Source organism: Toxotes jaculatrix, chromosome 6 (genome assembly GCF_017976425.1).
Source record: "Toxotes jaculatrix isolate fToxJac2 chromosome 6, fToxJac2.pri, whole genome shotgun sequence".
Classification (NCBI taxonomy): domain Eukaryota; kingdom Metazoa; phylum Chordata; class Actinopteri; family Toxotidae; genus Toxotes; species Toxotes jaculatrix.
The window spans coordinates 16,294,626-16,311,836 of record NC_054399.1 but is presented as its reverse complement, the minus strand read 5'-3'; the positions used below and the strand labels follow the sequence as shown (position 1 = coordinate 16,311,836).

General features: G+C 39.7%; 2 protein-coding genes and 1 long non-coding RNA gene across 5 annotated transcripts in view; 2 read left to right on the top strand and 1 right to left on the bottom strand.

Moving 5' to 3' along the window:
* Positions 1-6,182, top strand: part of rabgap1l (RAB GTPase activating protein 1-like) — a 124,907-nt gene extending 118,725 nt beyond the window's left edge. Inside the window, exon 27 of the transcript XR_005894205.1 lies at positions 6,169-6,182. The gene's annotated coding sequence lies outside the window, so the exon portion shown is untranslated. The remainder of the gene's footprint in view (positions 1-6,168) is intronic.
* ifi44g (interferon induced protein 44g) lies at positions 626-5,600 on the bottom strand. 3 transcript variants are annotated; one of them, XM_041040688.1, is made up of 11 exons: positions 5,459-5,576; positions 5,265-5,291; positions 4,483-4,625; positions 4,134-4,182; positions 3,641-3,765; positions 3,316-3,364; positions 2,986-3,181; positions 2,122-2,274; positions 1,818-1,989; positions 1,428-1,528; positions 626-1,137 (listed from the first exon to the last, which is right to left on the bottom strand). In XM_041040688.1, the coding sequence occupies exons 1-11, from the start codon at positions 5,488-5,490 to the stop codon at positions 916-918; spliced, it is 1,269 nt and encodes a 422-aa protein (XP_040896622.1). In that variant the 5' UTR covers positions 5,491-5,576; the 3' UTR covers positions 626-915. The 3 variants fall into 3 exon arrangements, with proteins under 3 accessions (XP_040896622.1, XP_040896621.1, XP_040896623.1); XM_041040687.1 differs by having other exon boundaries at positions 3,316-3,367; positions 5,459-5,572; XM_041040689.1 differs by lacking the exon at positions 5,265-5,291 and having other exon boundaries at positions 3,316-3,367; positions 5,459-5,600.
* Positions 6,183-6,875: 693 nt separating the features above from the next.
* The window catches only part of LOC121183554, a 30,469-nt gene continuing 20,133 nt past the window's right edge, over positions 6,876-17,211 (top strand). Inside the window, exons 1-2 of the long non-coding RNA XR_005894206.1 lie at positions 6,876-6,982; positions 8,051-8,171. This is a non-coding gene — a long non-coding RNA (uncharacterized LOC121183554). The remainder of the gene's footprint in view (positions 6,983-8,050; positions 8,172-17,211) is intronic.

The following is a 17,211-nucleotide window of genomic DNA, read 5'->3' as shown; positions in this document are numbered from 1 at the left end:
AATACTTTTTCTAAAGTCAAATGAAAGCTTGGCTCCAGCCAAGCTTAACTGTAAAGCTGAGAATGCTAAATTATAGACTTTATCTGCAAGAAATTTGTACTACTGCATTGATGGAAGTTATTGTTAACTGCACATTTTTAATGTTCATATTCTTGTTTTGAAAAGATGCCAATGTGCTCTTTTGAAATAAAAAATGTTTACATTTTTGTTACTGTCATATTATTTATCATATAAGGTACTATGCCTAGGGCCCCAAGAGACTCTACTATCGCCTCTGCTTCTAAAAAGGGAAAAAAAAGCAAAACAAACATAGTATGTGGTTTGGGGACAAAAATCAGCAGACGATCACAAGACAAATTTGGCAGTGACAGTAATTAAAAAATATTGATACAGCTTCCACCAATGTCTAAGCAGAGCAGTGCTGTGGCAGAAATTAACCATGGTTTGGAATGCTATAACATATAAGGTGATCGATGGCTTAGATGGGAGAGGTGACAGGCTTGCAGGCAAAACTCCATTAAGTTCTCAAGTTATTTACATTTTTTTTTTCACCAAGGGATATTCATGCAATTTCCACAACAAATGTAGCCAGTTTTCTTAAAGCAGATCACTCTTACCAATAAAATACCACAAACTCCTGATTTTATTCTGAATTCTGAAAACAAAACAACACAACAAAAAAGCGTTATAAGAAAGTAATATTTTATAAGGCCGTTTAAATGCCCAATGTGTAGAATATTTATCTGATTATAGCTTTGATATGCCCACTAGGATTCACTGAAGTCAGACATTTTCAAATTCTACACACAAGGGCTTTAAAATGAGTTAACTGAAGTTGCTTTTAAACGCTGAAGCATAAATTAATGCTTGGACAACATTAAAACTATAGACAACTATCTTAATGTTGTATGAATTTTACTTTCCAAAGGCTTGGAAGCGAAAGTTTTCTTCCATCTTTGACTTTGTATATTGTGCTGTATTGTCCTGGAAATACAGATCAGCATACTGCAGGATGTGGTCCACAGCACTAAGAAGTAGCACATCGGTGTTCACGTCCAGGTCCAGCTCTGAGGAGTAATTCTTCACAGGGACGATGTAGGAGGTGGACATACCCAACAGAGCTCCAGCTTTACCCATCTGCAAACACAAACACTGTAAGATAACTGTGACATTTTCACACCAGCACTGCCATGAGGAACTGGGTGACGCTGAGACACCTGAAAATACAAATGGTCTGCGTGGAGTGAGAGTAAAGTTAAAAGTAGGCATCATGTCCTCATGGGCATGTTTACATGGCATGTTGACTATATGACAACCTTACTGTCTGTATCATCCACTACATTTATTGTAATGAGTGTACTGTCTTTCCATTACCATTTTACACACAACTCAGAGGACCAAACTGCATATGGTTTATTTTAACCTACCATCTCCTTAATTATGCGGCTCTTGTAAACCTGGCTGGCATCTTTGTTCGTTTCTGGACAAATTCGGTCTATGTGGGTCAGCAGAGCAACCTGGTGAACACCTGACAGAGAGAATACAATGCAAATTTTCAAAGAAACGGCATTCAATTTTTAACCTCTAGCGAAAGACATTACTGAAAATTTCAGCAGTGCTTTCAGTTCAGTTGATCTATAAAGAAAGTGTCAAGTCCTGCGGTGTTATGCACAGCAGTTCTAACCACAGTAAAATTCAACAAAAACAAATGCCACGCAATCAGGAGACGCTGCAAGACTGAGTGACAAAAGTTCCATTTAACATCACAGTGTCTTAAAAGGTTGTTGTGTTCAATGGCTTGTTTGTCTTCTGCTCACCCAGGTCACTAATGTGCTCTCTGAGTTGTTGGAAGGTGCTGGCGAGACCTTTCGGGTAGGTCAGGATTTTAGAGGCATCCACCACAAAGGCCACACAATGGATCTTGTCTCTAAGGCTTGGCTTCTTCACATAGCCAAAAGTCTCTGATTGCACTGGCTGAACTGGGCTGAACTGGGAGAGACAAATTAAAACATTCAGTCTTTAGTGGTGTAACAGCTCATTCCTTAGGAAGATGGGCAGACACACCTTGGCCAAAATTACCATATTACAAAAACAAAATGATAAATTATAACCTTTCTGTACCTTGTGTTCCTCAGGTACATGACCTTTAATGATGGACAGGATGTCATAGATGGTCAGCCCAGTCATTTCTCCATCCCCCAGGCCCATAGTGTCACACAGCACCAGTCTGGTGGGTTCTTCTCCCTTCTGACCACGGATGTTGAAGGACTGCAGCTGATACAAACACAGTTAATAGGACGGATGCCTCTGAAAGCATGAGAACACCCTGATCAGAGGTCTGCACCAACAGGTCTGCTCTCCTTAGCAACAAAATTGAGATTTTCTATTTTAGTGTCACTTTAGTGCAGCTTGTGTGTGTGTGTGTGTGTATGTCTTGACCTGAAAAGTAACAGAAAACAATATCTAAAAGAAGTTTAAGATATGAGTTTGCTGAGTTAACCAACTATGTGACACGTGGGCAACGTCTTTGTCAAATTCTGAATTCATTTTGTAGGAGATGATGATGATGTTCTACATGGAAACTTGAGACTAGTCTAGGAGACAACTGTGTCCAGGAAGTAAAGACACGTCCAGGGGTGTAAATGCTTCGTAGGTGCTGGGCAACCATTAAGCTCACCAGTAAAGGAAAATATATAGCTGCATGCAGCTTTTTTGTTCTCAATTCTTCTTTTATTTTACATGGAAATGACTAACAACACTGTCACTCTCAACATGATGAAGCATTGGGGGAAAAAAGCAGTGTGTGGGCATTTTTTGTTTTTTGGCTGATTTTGATTCAGTGCCTGGCTCAAAGGCAACACACTTTTCAGTATCATCTCATTTTTTAAGAAATGCAACTATGAGTTTCAGCTGAAAAAATGAAAAGGATCCAGCAGTTTTACTGATTTCTCTCAGTTAATGTACATGCTGCTGCTCCAATTGTACCTTCTTGGTGAAGCCGGTTGAGGAGGAGCCCACCATCGCCCGGTTGGTGACTCTTCCATTAAACACAGACTGGACAGAACTGATGAAGCTGGACTTTCCAGAGCTGACCGGCCCCAGGAGGAGAACCCTGGCCTGAGTCACCTCCTCACAGCTCGGTCTGTAGGAGCTGACAGTCTTCATCAGGCTCGTCCTCTGCCTAGGGTAGAATTTAAGATGCTCACATGTTGAAAATATATTTTCTCTTAAAAAATGACAACAAATGCATTAACATGACTGCTAGTAATTAAGATATCTGCAAACTTGACTTAATTGAATGTGAGTTTTACTCACTCTTCTGTCCACTCCACACATCTCCACTGAGATTCCAGCTTGGGTTGACCTGCTGAAGAGTTGATGAGATTTAATGAAATATTCAGTGTTTGCAGTGTTTCCCCTCCTCTGAAATGTGCCACATATTTTAATATGCATAAGGTGCCTATTATAATGTAAACATATTTTTTCTGATTCAGTGGATAAGTGATCACACAGTGATCACATCCATTTCCAGGAGCTACAATGCAGTTTCTAAGGACAAACGATTCTGCAAGTCTCTTAGACCAGAGTCTCTGACAGCTGTAGAACTGTTTAGTAGTTACCTGTGTGCTTAGTAGCTTACCTGTGAAAGTAAAACACCTGTCCACCGTTTGCTCTGCTGAGCTGAATGTGCTAAGAACATCTTTGGCACTCGATACTGTGGCAACACCAGATTGGTCTTCAGTTTTAAGTGTAAAGCTGCTGGAGCTGATGAGGAAAAATAATCACATACTGTACATCAAAGGCAGATAATATATGAAGCCAAGGAGCAGAAATTTACTTGAACATCTTTGGTTAAAGATCTGGCAATTAAAATACTATATACTGTATGTTACCTAAAAGTAGCTGCATTGTTGAGGTGGACCTTAAAAAATAAGTGAGTTAAGTCAAATAAGGCAAAGATTCAGTTCTATTAAGTTTTAAGATAAGGCAGTACTGATTTAAATTTTCTATAATGGAAGCCCACACAAATAAAACATGGCAGTAAATGAAATGCAGCTGAAACAACTGACCCATCACTCATATCCATAAAAAGGATTGGAGCTTTTTTATTGAATGACAAAGCTTTTACTCACGCATCTCTCCAATCTTTGTATTTCAGTTCAGAGTTGTGCTTCTTCTTAACTACAGAAGAGAGTTTAAGAGTCGATGAGGTGTAATGAAATCTGCAGCTGTTTCACCTCCTCCACAGGCAAATGCAAGAAAGTAAAGCTATGAAAATACACCTTCCACCTTTGTTTGTTAATTCAATGTTTTTTTCTAATTCTATGGATAAGTGGCAAACACACAGTGAGGTCACATTCAGATATCTCTAGAAGCTGCTATGGTGTTTCATTAGCACAAAAACATTCTGTATGTCTCTCAGACAGAGCCATGAGACAGTCTTTGACAGTTGTCTAGGTGTAAAATTGTTTAGTAGATTACCTGGGAATGTATAAACAAGTTGGTTTGTTTTGTCTGTTGAGTTGATTGAGCTGATTGCAGCTGTAGTTGTGGTGAGAACATCTTTGGTGTCCACTGCCGTGCTGGTAGCAGGTTGGGCACCAAACAAAGTAAGGTTGCCAAAGCTGTTGAGGAAAACCATCACATACATCACAGGATGACAATAAGTAAAGCAAATGAGCAGAAATGCACTCAAATGTCCTCAGTTAAAGAAAAAATACATGTGACTTAAAATATATCTGCATTGTTGAGATGGACAGAGAAGAATAAGTGAGTTTCCCAAAGACAAGGACAAGCCCAAAAGAGTTTTGTGATGAGATGCGAGTTTGTGAGGTAGTATAATCACTGCCGCCCTTGTCAACTCTATCTATAGCCAACAAGGATGAAATGAATCCCCTGTACAGCACAACTTTAAACTGTAAAAATGCAACAGCCCCAAAACCAAATACAACATTTAGTGATTAACATCTTATGTGCAGCTTTTGACATCAGTTATCTTGGATCACTAATAGTGAAGCATAACATTGGCTTAGATTAGCAAAAATAGAAGTACACAGAATGACCCATTTCAAAATCATGTATGTTAAATGATTGGATAATAATTACTGATGCATTTATGAGTTTATCACTTTACTGTTTAAGTTGGTGAAGGTGAAGTTGGAAAGTGAGTAGAAATTGAAGATACTTTATTTGCCTCAGAAATGCACAAACATAACATGTATAAGCAGAGTAATTGAGTAAACGTAGTTATATAAAAATCTTACTGGGGCCATTCGTAGTAACAGCAACTGCTGCGAAATAAATGAATGTTAAGTCAGATAATGCTACCTGTGTCTACAAGCATTCAGTGTTTTGCAGCTGAAAGGCGTCTCCATAAAAAAAAACAACACACATAAAAAGTCACCACAGGTTTCTACTTTAACTGCCATGTAAAACTTTCCGCATCGTGAAACATTACCTGTTTTTCTCTCCACTTTGTTTCTGCATCATGACTTCTGCATGTAGACGTGGCGAACAACACAACAGCTTCAGGACAGATCGGGATGGAAGAGGACAAGAAAGCGCTTTGAGGAAAAGAAAGCGAAACCTAAAGTGTCACACAGAGACAAGACTTTTCCTTGTTTTACACCAATCAACGACGGCCGAGTTTCATTTATTTAATGATTAAAGGACTGAATGGACGATCTTAAAATCTGACTTCCTACATCATCATGTGACAACAAGAGCATCTTGTGCTTATTTGTAAAAAACTGTAAACAGTAACACTGAGGCGCGTTTGTAAAAAGCGCTACTGTGGACAAAGTGCCATTATCATCTGTTGAGTGTTACGCATTTAAACAGAACAGCCATGCCACGAAGTCTGCCTTTGTGAAGCTTTAAATGTTCAGTTTCCTCTGAACATTTTAAGCCTCTCTGTAGTGTGTAAAACAGTGTCACCCTCTGTTGTGTAACTCTCCTGGAGAAATGAAAGTAAAGAAATGAAAGTAATCTGCACATGCAAACCTGCATGGAAATGTAACTAATTCATGTCTTTATGAAACTCCCACCTCCTCTTTACATCTGGGTGTGACTGTTCATTCTAGAAAGGAGGAGCAGAGTACTCTTGTACTTTCATTTGTCCAAAACAGTGACTCTACAGAGGGATTTCAATGTACAGTGTATGGGGAGGAATGAGTGTAGAGTGACACTAAAACCCAGCGTGTGAGCTTTTTCCATATAGCGGACATTTCGATGTGTCACAGCATTTTAACTATGGTCCTCATATCCTGCCTCGCTTACATGGGCTGACACACCTGAATGCAACAGAAGCGTGTTTGTCGAAACAGGTGAACTGTGCCAGATTTATAAAGTATTTCTAAGCAGCCGTGCGGGGGTCAGTCTTTAACCTGTGTTAATATTGACCTACTAGCAAGATTTAACGTGGGTGGTTGTGAATGCAGAATGTTTCATGGGGTGCTGGAGACACCTACTGTGGCGATTTTCAATACTTTGGCAGGTGTTTATATGTTTGTCTGTACTACATTAAAGTACTCATTAGTCATGGATTGGACCAAACCCATTTTCATTTAAACCTCCACTACACACTTGCAAAGTTTCATGTCTGCATCTTGTGACAAAATCTGTCCACGTACCGACAGACAGACATATAAACACCTGTTAGTTCTCGCAACAGTATGTGTCTACGAGGACTACATTTTACCATGTGATACACACACGCAGACTAACAATGTGAAACCAACACCAGCCACACGCTGTCGTCGGCAAGTTTGTAAACATTCACAGGTAGGAGCCCACCTCCATGTTTCTAATTGTGTCTACTCATCATATCCACTAGAGGGAGCTCTAGTCTCGTGTTTGCAGCTGTAGGCGCTCACCTGCTGGCTGACGGCAGAGGTCAACCTGTATCCACCCTGCACCCTGTTTCCTCCTCTGGGAGACCCCATAGCGTGAGATCCAACGCTCCATTCCGGGGTCGTGGAAGGTATGTCCTGATACACACTCACTGTCATCACTTAGTAACTTTTAATCATTAGACAAAGTTTTGAACTGAATATCGTAAGTGGTGATTGGTATTCTTGGATAAGAAACTTGTTTTGTGTACAGGTGCGTGTTTTGTGTACAGGTGTGTGTATGTTGGTGTGTTTGTGTTTCTTTGGCTTGTCTGAGACAGGATTACTTTATCTGGACAGATTCCAATATATGACTGTAATCAGATAAGTATACATGAATACATATTAGGCTAATATTGTTTGTACTAAATGTAGCATTGAAATGTTTACACTTGTTTGAAGTGAACTCTATTATTGTATATCTTTTACAATGATGTTTTAGTAGTGCAAACAAATAAGGAGTTAAATATGAAAGACTAAATTTATTTATATATGGGGTGTCACTGGTTTTGGAGTGGTGGTACAGCTCTGTCTCAGAGGATATTCCATTCATAAGAACACATTTTTGTAATGTGTCATTTCAGTGTATTTTAAGTAATTAAAATGGTCAAATTTAATCATTCACTATTGGCTGTTATTTCATTCCAAAACTGCTTGCTTTCAAAAATCCATGCACAGTCAGTCAAACCTTAGAATGAGTATGAGGTGTAGTATTGTTTACTACCAAAGACCAAAAAAAAAAAAAAAAAAAACTGACACAAACAGATGTTGAAAATCACAATGCAATTAAGGTCAGTGTCCAAAAACATGAAAGACTGTGATTATTTAATCCAAGACACTGGTTCTCTTGACCATGTTATTCCACTATGAAGTATTTGCTTATTAAAAAAATAGAAATCATTGTGCAATATTACACCATCTTCTGAATTTTATGAAAATGTTGTGTTTGTTGAAACATTTAAGATGTTGCAGCGAGACTGCTAGTGGGTTTGCATATTTCCCATGTTGTAGTCTCAATCTGTGGACTTTGGGTCCTGGCTGAAGTGAAAAACATTATTCACTTCAGCCAGTCCGATTTCCCCATGATCTCTGTTAATTAACTAAGTTTGTTGTAATCTGACATGAAGACTTATCTGGGATCCTCTGTTTTATAATTTCAGTGCTTTTTGACCAGCCCCACCTCCACCTCCAGCATTCATCCGAGCAACCTCAGATGTGCTTCAGGCCCAGTGAACCCTTCAGGAGTCCTGCAGCAGATCATATCCATCAGCTCCTCCCTTGGTAAGATATCACCAGATCATCTCCAGATTTTCACCACCACCACTCTAGACTCCACAGCAGAAAATGTCAATGCCGACTTCATGGGATCTAACTGCTAGAGAATTTCATTTTATTCTTAATGACAACTGACATCATGCCAGTGATGGTAGCTCCTCACATTTCTTTCAGTTAGTTTCCTATAATTGGAGGTTGTTCTGGTGAGCCTTAGAGGAGCATGTTTACTCAGCAAAACCCCTCCAACTTAAATAAACATTTAAAATCTTCTTTTAGGTTGTCTGTCACTCAGCCCAGCTTTATCAGGGCTATTTTGGCTAGCAAAATAGCCCCGATAAGTGATAATAACAGCCCACAACAAGGTACAGCTATCTTTATAGCCCTGTGGCCATAAAGATAGCCATTTCTAGGGCCCCTTGTAGAAAGACTGGGAGATCCTCTGTTTTGATGAGGCATGAGGGGCAGGTTGGTAACCTGATGTTACAAAACAAAAACACTGCAGCTTTGAGGTCATGACTGGGTGTCATTAAAAGTGAGTATAACTGTCTGTGGTCTGACAGCAAAGACTATCTACGGGCTTTTAATCTGTACATGGAGGATGTTTCCCTGCAGAGTCCCACAAACCCAAACACAGTGACTGTGCAAAACAGAACTTGTGATTTAACTGTCCTGTAACTAGAAAATAGGTGTAATGTATCTATAAATAGGTGTAATGTGCACCAAAAGAACAGATTTCTACATATACTATAATTATTCTTTGTGTCTTGGCTGTAGCCAGGATTTAAAAAAATAATGAGGCCTCAGTATTCTGTATAGGGATGTTTTTGGCCTGGTTTGGTTAAAAAATGACTAATCTTATGTTCTGGTTTTACTATGTAATCAGACACAGCCAATTATACACACATGCTCAGCATAAGGGTGTTTCATGTAAATGTTTCTAAAAATGAAGACATGACAAGTCCGTCATTAGGAGGATCACAGCTTGTCCCTACCGCCCTTCCTGGCAATACTGCATTTGCCTTGGATGCGCCAGAATAAACATGAAAGCAGCTATTGATATCGGTCAGGGTGCATTCAAAAGACGTCAACGAACCTCAAGTAAGTAAAATAATCCAAGACATTTCCGCCAAATCCAACTGCGAGCCAATGGTTACATAACTAGCAATGCAGAGGTGGGTAGAGTCCTATGCTCTTCTCAGCTGTGGTCGTTATTTTTGTTTACAGTGATTATATATCTCACAATTAATATGAAGGAGTGATTTATTGATGGAAAACACCTTTACAGCAGCTCCTTCTCATCATTTGGGACTGTGAGTTACGGAAGTTCAGGCAGATTCATCTCTGACTCAGCAGCTCCAGCTGATATCTGTGAAGTGGAGAGGTGCAGGGGGGAGGAGGGGGGGTGAGTCGTCTAAACAGGGAGCTATGCTGGCTATGTAGCCGTGTGACACAGCAGTCTGTTTTACAGGCAACATGCCCCCACCACAAGCCTTATCCATCCAAACTGGGTGACACACGTGCATTCAACTTCTCTCCCCCTCTCTCTCTTCTGGAAAGCGTGCCAGTAGCCTCTTCATCCCAAAGTGCAGCGAGGGTTGAAATGAAGGCACTTCAGTGATCTGGATGGAACAGGGAGGAGCAGCCTACATTCAGTATGATTTTATAGTTAGTGTGAACGTTGGGCAAAATAGATGATTAAGCATGAAAAGTATTTGCATGATAGTCAATAACACGTGGCCAGTGAAAGCTCTACAAACAGAAAGGTGGACTGATAAGGAGGTTTTTTATTTTGTTTAGCTGCAGGGTGAGATTAACATGAAATTTACAATATGTATTTTCAGAAAACGTATTAAAATTATGCTTGTTTTACATGTTTGTTTTTGCTTTTTAGCTTTTGAATCTCATCTCAAAACAACCAAAACATGACCACCTCCTCAAATGATGCAAGAATCCCTTAGACTAGTCAGTAACAAGATGTGAACTGGTTGTATAGCAGTAACTGCCTTTTAATGTTTTAAATATTGACTTCAGCTGTCCCATCAGGTCAACCGGTGTAATGTTATAAATGCCAGAAGTCAGCAATAAAACATTTAAATGAATCTCCACAATTCATTTTATTACAGATCAACATAGTCTTGACTGCCATGTTTGTGTTTACAGTCATTTTCAAGAATAGTCGGATATGTGCAATTGTGTTTCATTTGGGTTTTAACAGCTACGGGATGGACAGGACATGATGTTCTGTACTGACAGCCTCTGATCATGTTCACAGTGCCATGTATAGACAGCAGCTCGGTGGAGACAATCACAACACCTTTACATACAGGGGAAAGTGGGTCATCTAGTTTGCTTATTTGAATGGAGATAATATAGTCTAAATTATAAGAATTAATGTAGAGGCCATCATTGGCATATTGCCTGTTTGCTGTTGCAAAGCTGCCGTTATTTCCTGTTTATAGTTTCTCTTTCATGGGGTCTTTGAGGTTCTGTGAAAGTTTTTCAAATTTCTGAGAATGAAACACTGAAAGGCGATGTGTCCCCAAAGGTCGCTGCAGGTACTAACTGCTATGACTGTTTGCTTTTCTGCATATCTGATTACATCCTGCTTGCTGCTCTGTGGCTCCATGTCTAGAGGGAACTGATGACAATATTTTGTTTTTCTGTCAGCCATCAGGGATGAAAAAAATGTAATGTAAAGCTTTTTTTGCATCAAAAGCATCTAAATTGTAAATTATGCCTATATAATGGAAATGCATAGTATTTTGTTTCGGTACTGTCTGTGCTGTTGCAGTGACAGTGGTGGTTTCAAGGTGTTTTGATGATGTCTGCTTTATGTACAGAATACTGCTGCAGATGATTTACATTCATCTGGAGGAGTCACTAAGGATGAGCCATATTACAGGAAGTCTTCATCATGGTTAAAGACCCTGTCCCTACCTGGCATTAACATGCGTCTCAGGTGAGACTGGACTGCTCTGAGCACATCAGGTCACACCTGGAATTAAGATTTGCATTTCCACATGCGTCTTGAGTTACCATTTGTGATTGGATCTCACTTCTCCACTCTGTATGCAAATAAGCACGTACATCAGTTTGATTTGCAAAGACCAAAGCTGTTGTTGTTTTTAACCAGAGGCAGCAATGCACTTCCAGGGAGTGAAAAATGAACAAAAACAGCAGCGACTGGGTCTTGTCTCTGCTGCGTTCCGGGCAAACCAAGATGTGTGACACACTGGTAATATGTCTTGGGGCTCTCTGAAAATTTTGGACATCGTGGACAAAACCATGCTTACTTAATTTTTATGACTTGTGTCTGTTCACACATGAGTATGTGCATCCATTTACACAAAGGCCATTCATCCATGCGGCCCAGACTACCTCCGAACATGGTCTGAGTGATCAGATCTCAATAGTGTCCTCAATTCGTCATGGGTGCATTCACATCTGTACTTAGAGCTATGCACCTGCCAGATATAATGCCAGGTGTGAACAGGGCAACTGTTCTTGAGACACAGAAACCAGCTGGAGCAAGAAACCTCTCCCTGTTTGTTTACTGTGGATTGCTCTGAGTAAAAGCCTATCCTCCATTTCTAGAATGAGTAATGTGTTTTCACCACAGGTGACAGGTAGTCTGTCTCCTCACAGGGGACATACCTAAATTTGTATTCAGTTAAAGCTGTTCACACAGTGATCTGCTGACAACTCTTTAGTGCAGGTGCCTGTTTGGTGACGCTGTTTGTTGACATGTTGGTTTTGTTTTCTTCCGTTTTTCCGCTTCGCACCTGTTGTAACTTTCAGACAGTGCTGTTCAAATGCAGCTATCATTATCAGAGTGACAGGTCACCGCAGTCTGCTTATAGGGGAAAATGTTAAATTGTCAGGTGTGTGAAGGCAGTTAATGTGGTTTTGTGTTTCAACAGGAATTTCTTGATGATGTCACTTTGCTGTCACTGGGTTGTTGAGGTCTCTGTTTCAAATAGATAGACGGTCTGTGGCTCACCTTGAAACCCCAGTATTTGTCAGTATTGCCCCCCTCTGCTGTTGGCCACAAAGGAAAAAATATTTTGCTTTCCTTTCTTGGTTAGGCAGATAGTTTAGATGACAGGGGACCACGACAAAGAAGAAGGTCAGCATTAACATGCAGCTGCAGGTTGCTGGTGATCCTGTTCTTCAACAGGTGTCGACGAGCACTGCCTAATAATAATAATCAAATACTCATTGAAATGTATTTTACACACCCTTTAAAGGCCAGTGTGTTGGCTTTTTAAAGTTTTAAAATCCCAAAAATATCATTCATATTTGATATGTATATTTCAGGCTGAAGTAGTTTAACAAGATTGACTTGTTTGAAGTGGAAAAAAATATTTAATATTTTTACAGCAGTTTTTGGGAAGCTGGCATTTTTTGTGGGTCAAATGTGTTAGGATATTAATAAGAGATGGGGGGTCAATGACATTATCAGATGCTGTGTCTGCTGGTCAGCATGCTCAGCAAATCTGCCCGTTACACTTCACACAGACAGTAAACAAGCCCTAATTAGTAAGTCAAGCTATCGAATGTCTCCCTGTCACCAGAGCTGCTTGTTTGTGCACGGGAGTTTGGCACGGGATCCCGCAAATAACTTTCATAAACAAGTTTTAGATTGAATGGATTTTCAGATACTTGTTAAGACTGGTATGGTAGGAGGAGAGCATCCATTTCACCCTCTTTTCCAACCTTGGTATGGAACAAAACATGGCAAAAAACTCTCTTTGAATGATGTCTGTGTAAGAAAAGCTTTCAGGAAAGGAATAGAGCTTTAATCTTATAGAACACTTCACTATAGTACCTGAACATGCTGTACTGAAAACATAGCCTGCAAAAGTACATCAGTATTTCATCTCAGCTGACTGAGCTGTTTCTTTGCGTCAGATCTCATTGCTGACAGTCTCTAATCTGTTTGGCTGGCAGCCTAGAGAAGGAAACATTGTTCAGCCCCATAATGTTTACACCTTCATCGTCCTCCGAGTGAACAAACCCTGCAGCTCAGTGAAGAAGTGAGAGTCTGCAGTTTTGCTGAGAAATGCCAAAGCCCATCCATCTCTTTTTAGAATATCAACAACCAGCAATAAAAATCAGACTTTCACCACTAGTCTCTCTCACTTTAGCCGCAGGTGAAGGTTGTTTTTCTCAGACTCTAGCTACAAAAAACACATGCTTTTTAGATTTTACTGATACATGGCTTTGCTCTGGTTCATTTAATGTATACTGTATATGCATTACCCTTTTTAATGTTCATACTTTGTGTTGTGTAGCAAAATCCATAAAGTAGAAGTTCTTGTTATTTTTTTTATTTTTTATTTTTTTCTTTCTTTCTGTCAGGAGACTCCACTGTGAGTAAGGAGCATGAGAGGGACTATTTATCTCTTGGTCTATCTTTCTTTCCTTCTCATGCAAAGATCACAAACATCTCATCACACTTTTACTCTCACTCAGTCACTCAGTCTTTGCTTCTCCCATTTGCCTGCTGCCAAGACACACTGACCTATGACCTTCCTATGATTGTCTATCAGAGACAGTGTTGCCTGCTGTGTGAACATTTTAAATGCCTGTAACTGGATTTTACACGTTCAAACCATATCAAGATGACGAATTGTTCTGTTTTTCGCGGCGCATAATCTTCTCTCTCAAGATAGAGGGGTGAGTCAAGTTTGCAGCCAAACATCTGTAAAAGGGAAATGAGAGGAAAAGAAGGAAGGGAAGTTGTGAATAGAAGAGAAGGATAGAGGCAAAGAAAAAAGAGGATAGAAAAGGGGAAGAAGAGGAAGGAGTGAAGGCAAAAAGGAAAATTTGACCAAAATAGGAGAGGATTAAAAAAACAGAAGACACAATGAGATGAGAGTAAACTAGAGGAAAGGAGGAGGAGGAGAAGCAAGAGCAGAGAAGGGGAAGGGGGCAGGAACCGGTCTGAACCAGTGTAGGCTGACTCTCTGGGCTATATAGCCCGTCCCCCCCACCTTCCTCCCTCCTTGTCGTCCTCCTCATCTTTCCTCTGACTCAGACTGGCTGAGCTTTTTCGTTTAGCGCTCCGTCATGCGCTTGTTGTCACCAGGAACAATTTGGACACACATTCCCCAGAAGTGTAAGAGGATCCAGAGCAGAGTAAGAGCAGGGGTGGTGATCCAGGGCTGATCCAAGTCTTAAAGTGTTGGGCAGGTGTTTCCCCTGCACATTACATAAGGAATCAGGAGGTGTCCTAGGAGAGTCAAATTCAGTATATTGATTATCAGACAGACATGCTTTGAATTAGTGAACCACCACGCATACCTCTGGTGGGACAGTTTGTTCCCATTGCTACAGTGGGTGTATTCGGAGGACAACTTTATGTGGCTATAAGTTGTAGATCTATATGTGGATGCTATAAAGATGAAATGGGGTGGTGACACTTTCAAGAAAGTGTATCTACTTTCAACCTCGCTGCATAAGATGAGTGATTAACACTTTGTTTATTCAATTTGATTTTTTTTTTGTATAGGCATCAGTTTTTCCTCAACTGTGCTTTTCATCAATAAAAATACACTTCTAGACAAAAACAAATGCACCAATAAAACACTGAAATAACAAAACAATATACAGCATTGCACTTACTGCACTAGTTGTTGGAATAGGGAAAATTACTAAAGGTTAGCAGCAGATGAAGTTTTTAAAGCACTTTACACAAATCAGATAATCTGCTAATGACATAAAGAAATTAAATTTCATTAATCCTAATGAGGAAATTGACTAACAACAGAACTGACTGAGGCAAAAAGCCATAGAATGGAAAATAGGAAAAAAATATTTTGCAGTGATAACAACTTACCACACAAACCAGACAAATCTCTTCATTTTGTGAAGTACTGTGAAGAGAAGATACCCAGAAGCTTCTGAGTTTTTAGATAAGCTGGACTTGATTTACTGTATTTATTTATTTATTTATTTATCAGGGACAACACAGATTAACATCAGCATGATGTAAATGTGTCACATTCAGTCACATTCATCTTTCTTTTCTTGTGGAGCACAGATCGTGTGCAGTGTTTTTTCATCTTACTCCATTCTGAGCAGCTCCCTCCATTTCTCTTCAGTAGTATCTTTGCTTCTTCATTGTGCTTCTAATGATCAGCTAATCCTATAGGGCTTCCAGAAAAGACTGATTTATTATTGAGTTATAATTTGGGCAAAACAAAAAAAAAAAAATATATATATATATATATATATATAGTTAATTCTAATCTGTCTACTCTGCTAAAAGTGTTAAGGTACTAGGCATCTCCATTTCTAAATTTAGATCATTTAAATAGGACATAAGATCATGACAGTGACATAGTTGATTGACCATAGCTTCAGCATGTAAATGTACATGGAAAGATTTGGAAGCACTGCTTACATTACATTTTACACTTCAAGTGAGATGATGGATTTAAAAATGCTGCATCATTCAAGGTGTTTGGATGATGGTGGTGATGAGCAGAAGAAACTGGTGGTGAAGATGATGATGATTATGTGCTGAATAATGGGCACAGAGGGAAAGCATGCAGCTCCGGTTTTGCAGGTTATTTGGGAAGAAGCCGAGAGAAAGAAAAGGAAAAGTATTGATTTGGTATTAATCATGGAAAGAATTTAGAAAAGACTGGTTGTATAAACATTGGAAAGAAATGTTTGGTGTGTGTGAGGAGCGCTTGGGCCTTGTGTTCGTGTGGTGTTTTTTTAGTGGGTGAGAGCTATTATAAAACCTTGATAACAGAGGGTCAGCGCGGTCAGAAGCAGTGGTGTCTAGGTTTCTGTGACAAGCTCAGTCTAATGTAAGCTGGCTGTCGGTCACAGAGCTCATGAGAACTGAAACTATTCCTGGACTCAGCCAGCTGCCAAGTCCTAAACTTATTTTCCTGGACCGGCAAACGCTGGCTGTTGTCTTTACTGGAGATCAGACACAATCTATTAATACACATTACACTCGCAGCAATCTTCACTCATCAGAGCAAACATGGAATCACTGCACACCACAGCCAAATCATGGCAGTTTCTCTCTGTCTCCATTTTAGGGCTTCAGGTTAGATTGATGTTGTAAACACATTTCATAACTGTTTTATACCAATTTTAGCCTTATATTAGCCAGTGCAACCAATCTCAGATATGATGGAAGTCTTTAACGTTTTATTCATTGCGTTTTCATAACACTGATTTTATTCATGTTCAAAAATCTGTTAAATAAAATTCAAAGGCTAAAAAAAAAAATCAAAGTTGCTATATCCCATGATTCTTCAGAGGCATTTCTTACCTAAAAGAGGCGTATATGAAAAAAAAAAAAACAACAACAACAACATCAAATCAGTTAAACTCTTTGGATGCTGTCAGACTGTCGAACAATAACTGGAAATTAATTAAAGAGCAGAAATTACTTACAACAAGCGTATCACACTGTGGGTGTTTAGAATAAATTGGCAGCTGTAGCATGAATTAATATTGTGTTAAAATAATAGACAATAGAGAGCAGCAATATGGAAATTCTTTTATATGGGAAAAACCGATTATTGTTTGCATTAGTTGTGGGTGAAGGCAAATCAAGGTGTAGGTGTGTCCTGTTTGTGGGTTCTCAGCCCAGTGGGGTCAACACTCCCATTGGATTATTCTGAAGCGGGGGAGGAGACACTGCTAGAGGTCAGTGCTGACCCCTGACCTCACCCCATAACTCTGCAAGGAACCTCACTGCCCGCAGAGCACTGCAGTGTGAGATAGTAACCGCTTTGTGCTGACTCACAGGTTTTATAACGCGTGACCAAAGGCAGCTGTATACTGCTGGAGTAGCCCAGAACTGTTGTGCTTCACTAACAACACCAAACAACCTTCTTCCTTTACACTTCTGGCAAACTTCGTTGACTGTGTATGTTTCATTCACAGCAACAGGAGGAAAACATTGAGTTTGTATGTGGGGCCTTTGAAACATCACTATTTCCTGTCAAATTCGTAGCGATATCATGTTATGATGTTAATAAATAAAGGAGACCATGGTGCACGCCACTGGTCG

Excerpts from the sequence above, each read along its gene's own strand:
- ifi44g (XM_041040687.1), bottom strand. The coding sequence starts at position 5,490 with ATGATGCAGAAACAAAGTGGAGAGAAAAACAG. Across the intron at positions 1,990-2,121 it reads ATGTACCTGAGGAACACAAG|TTCAGCCCAGTTCAGCCAGT; the intron begins GTACAGAAAGGT and ends TGTCTCTCCCAG. Across the intron at positions 1,529-1,817 it reads AGAGCACATTAGTGACCTGG|GTGTTCACCAGGTTGCTCTG; the intron begins GTGAGCAGAAGA and ends TCTCTCTGTCAG.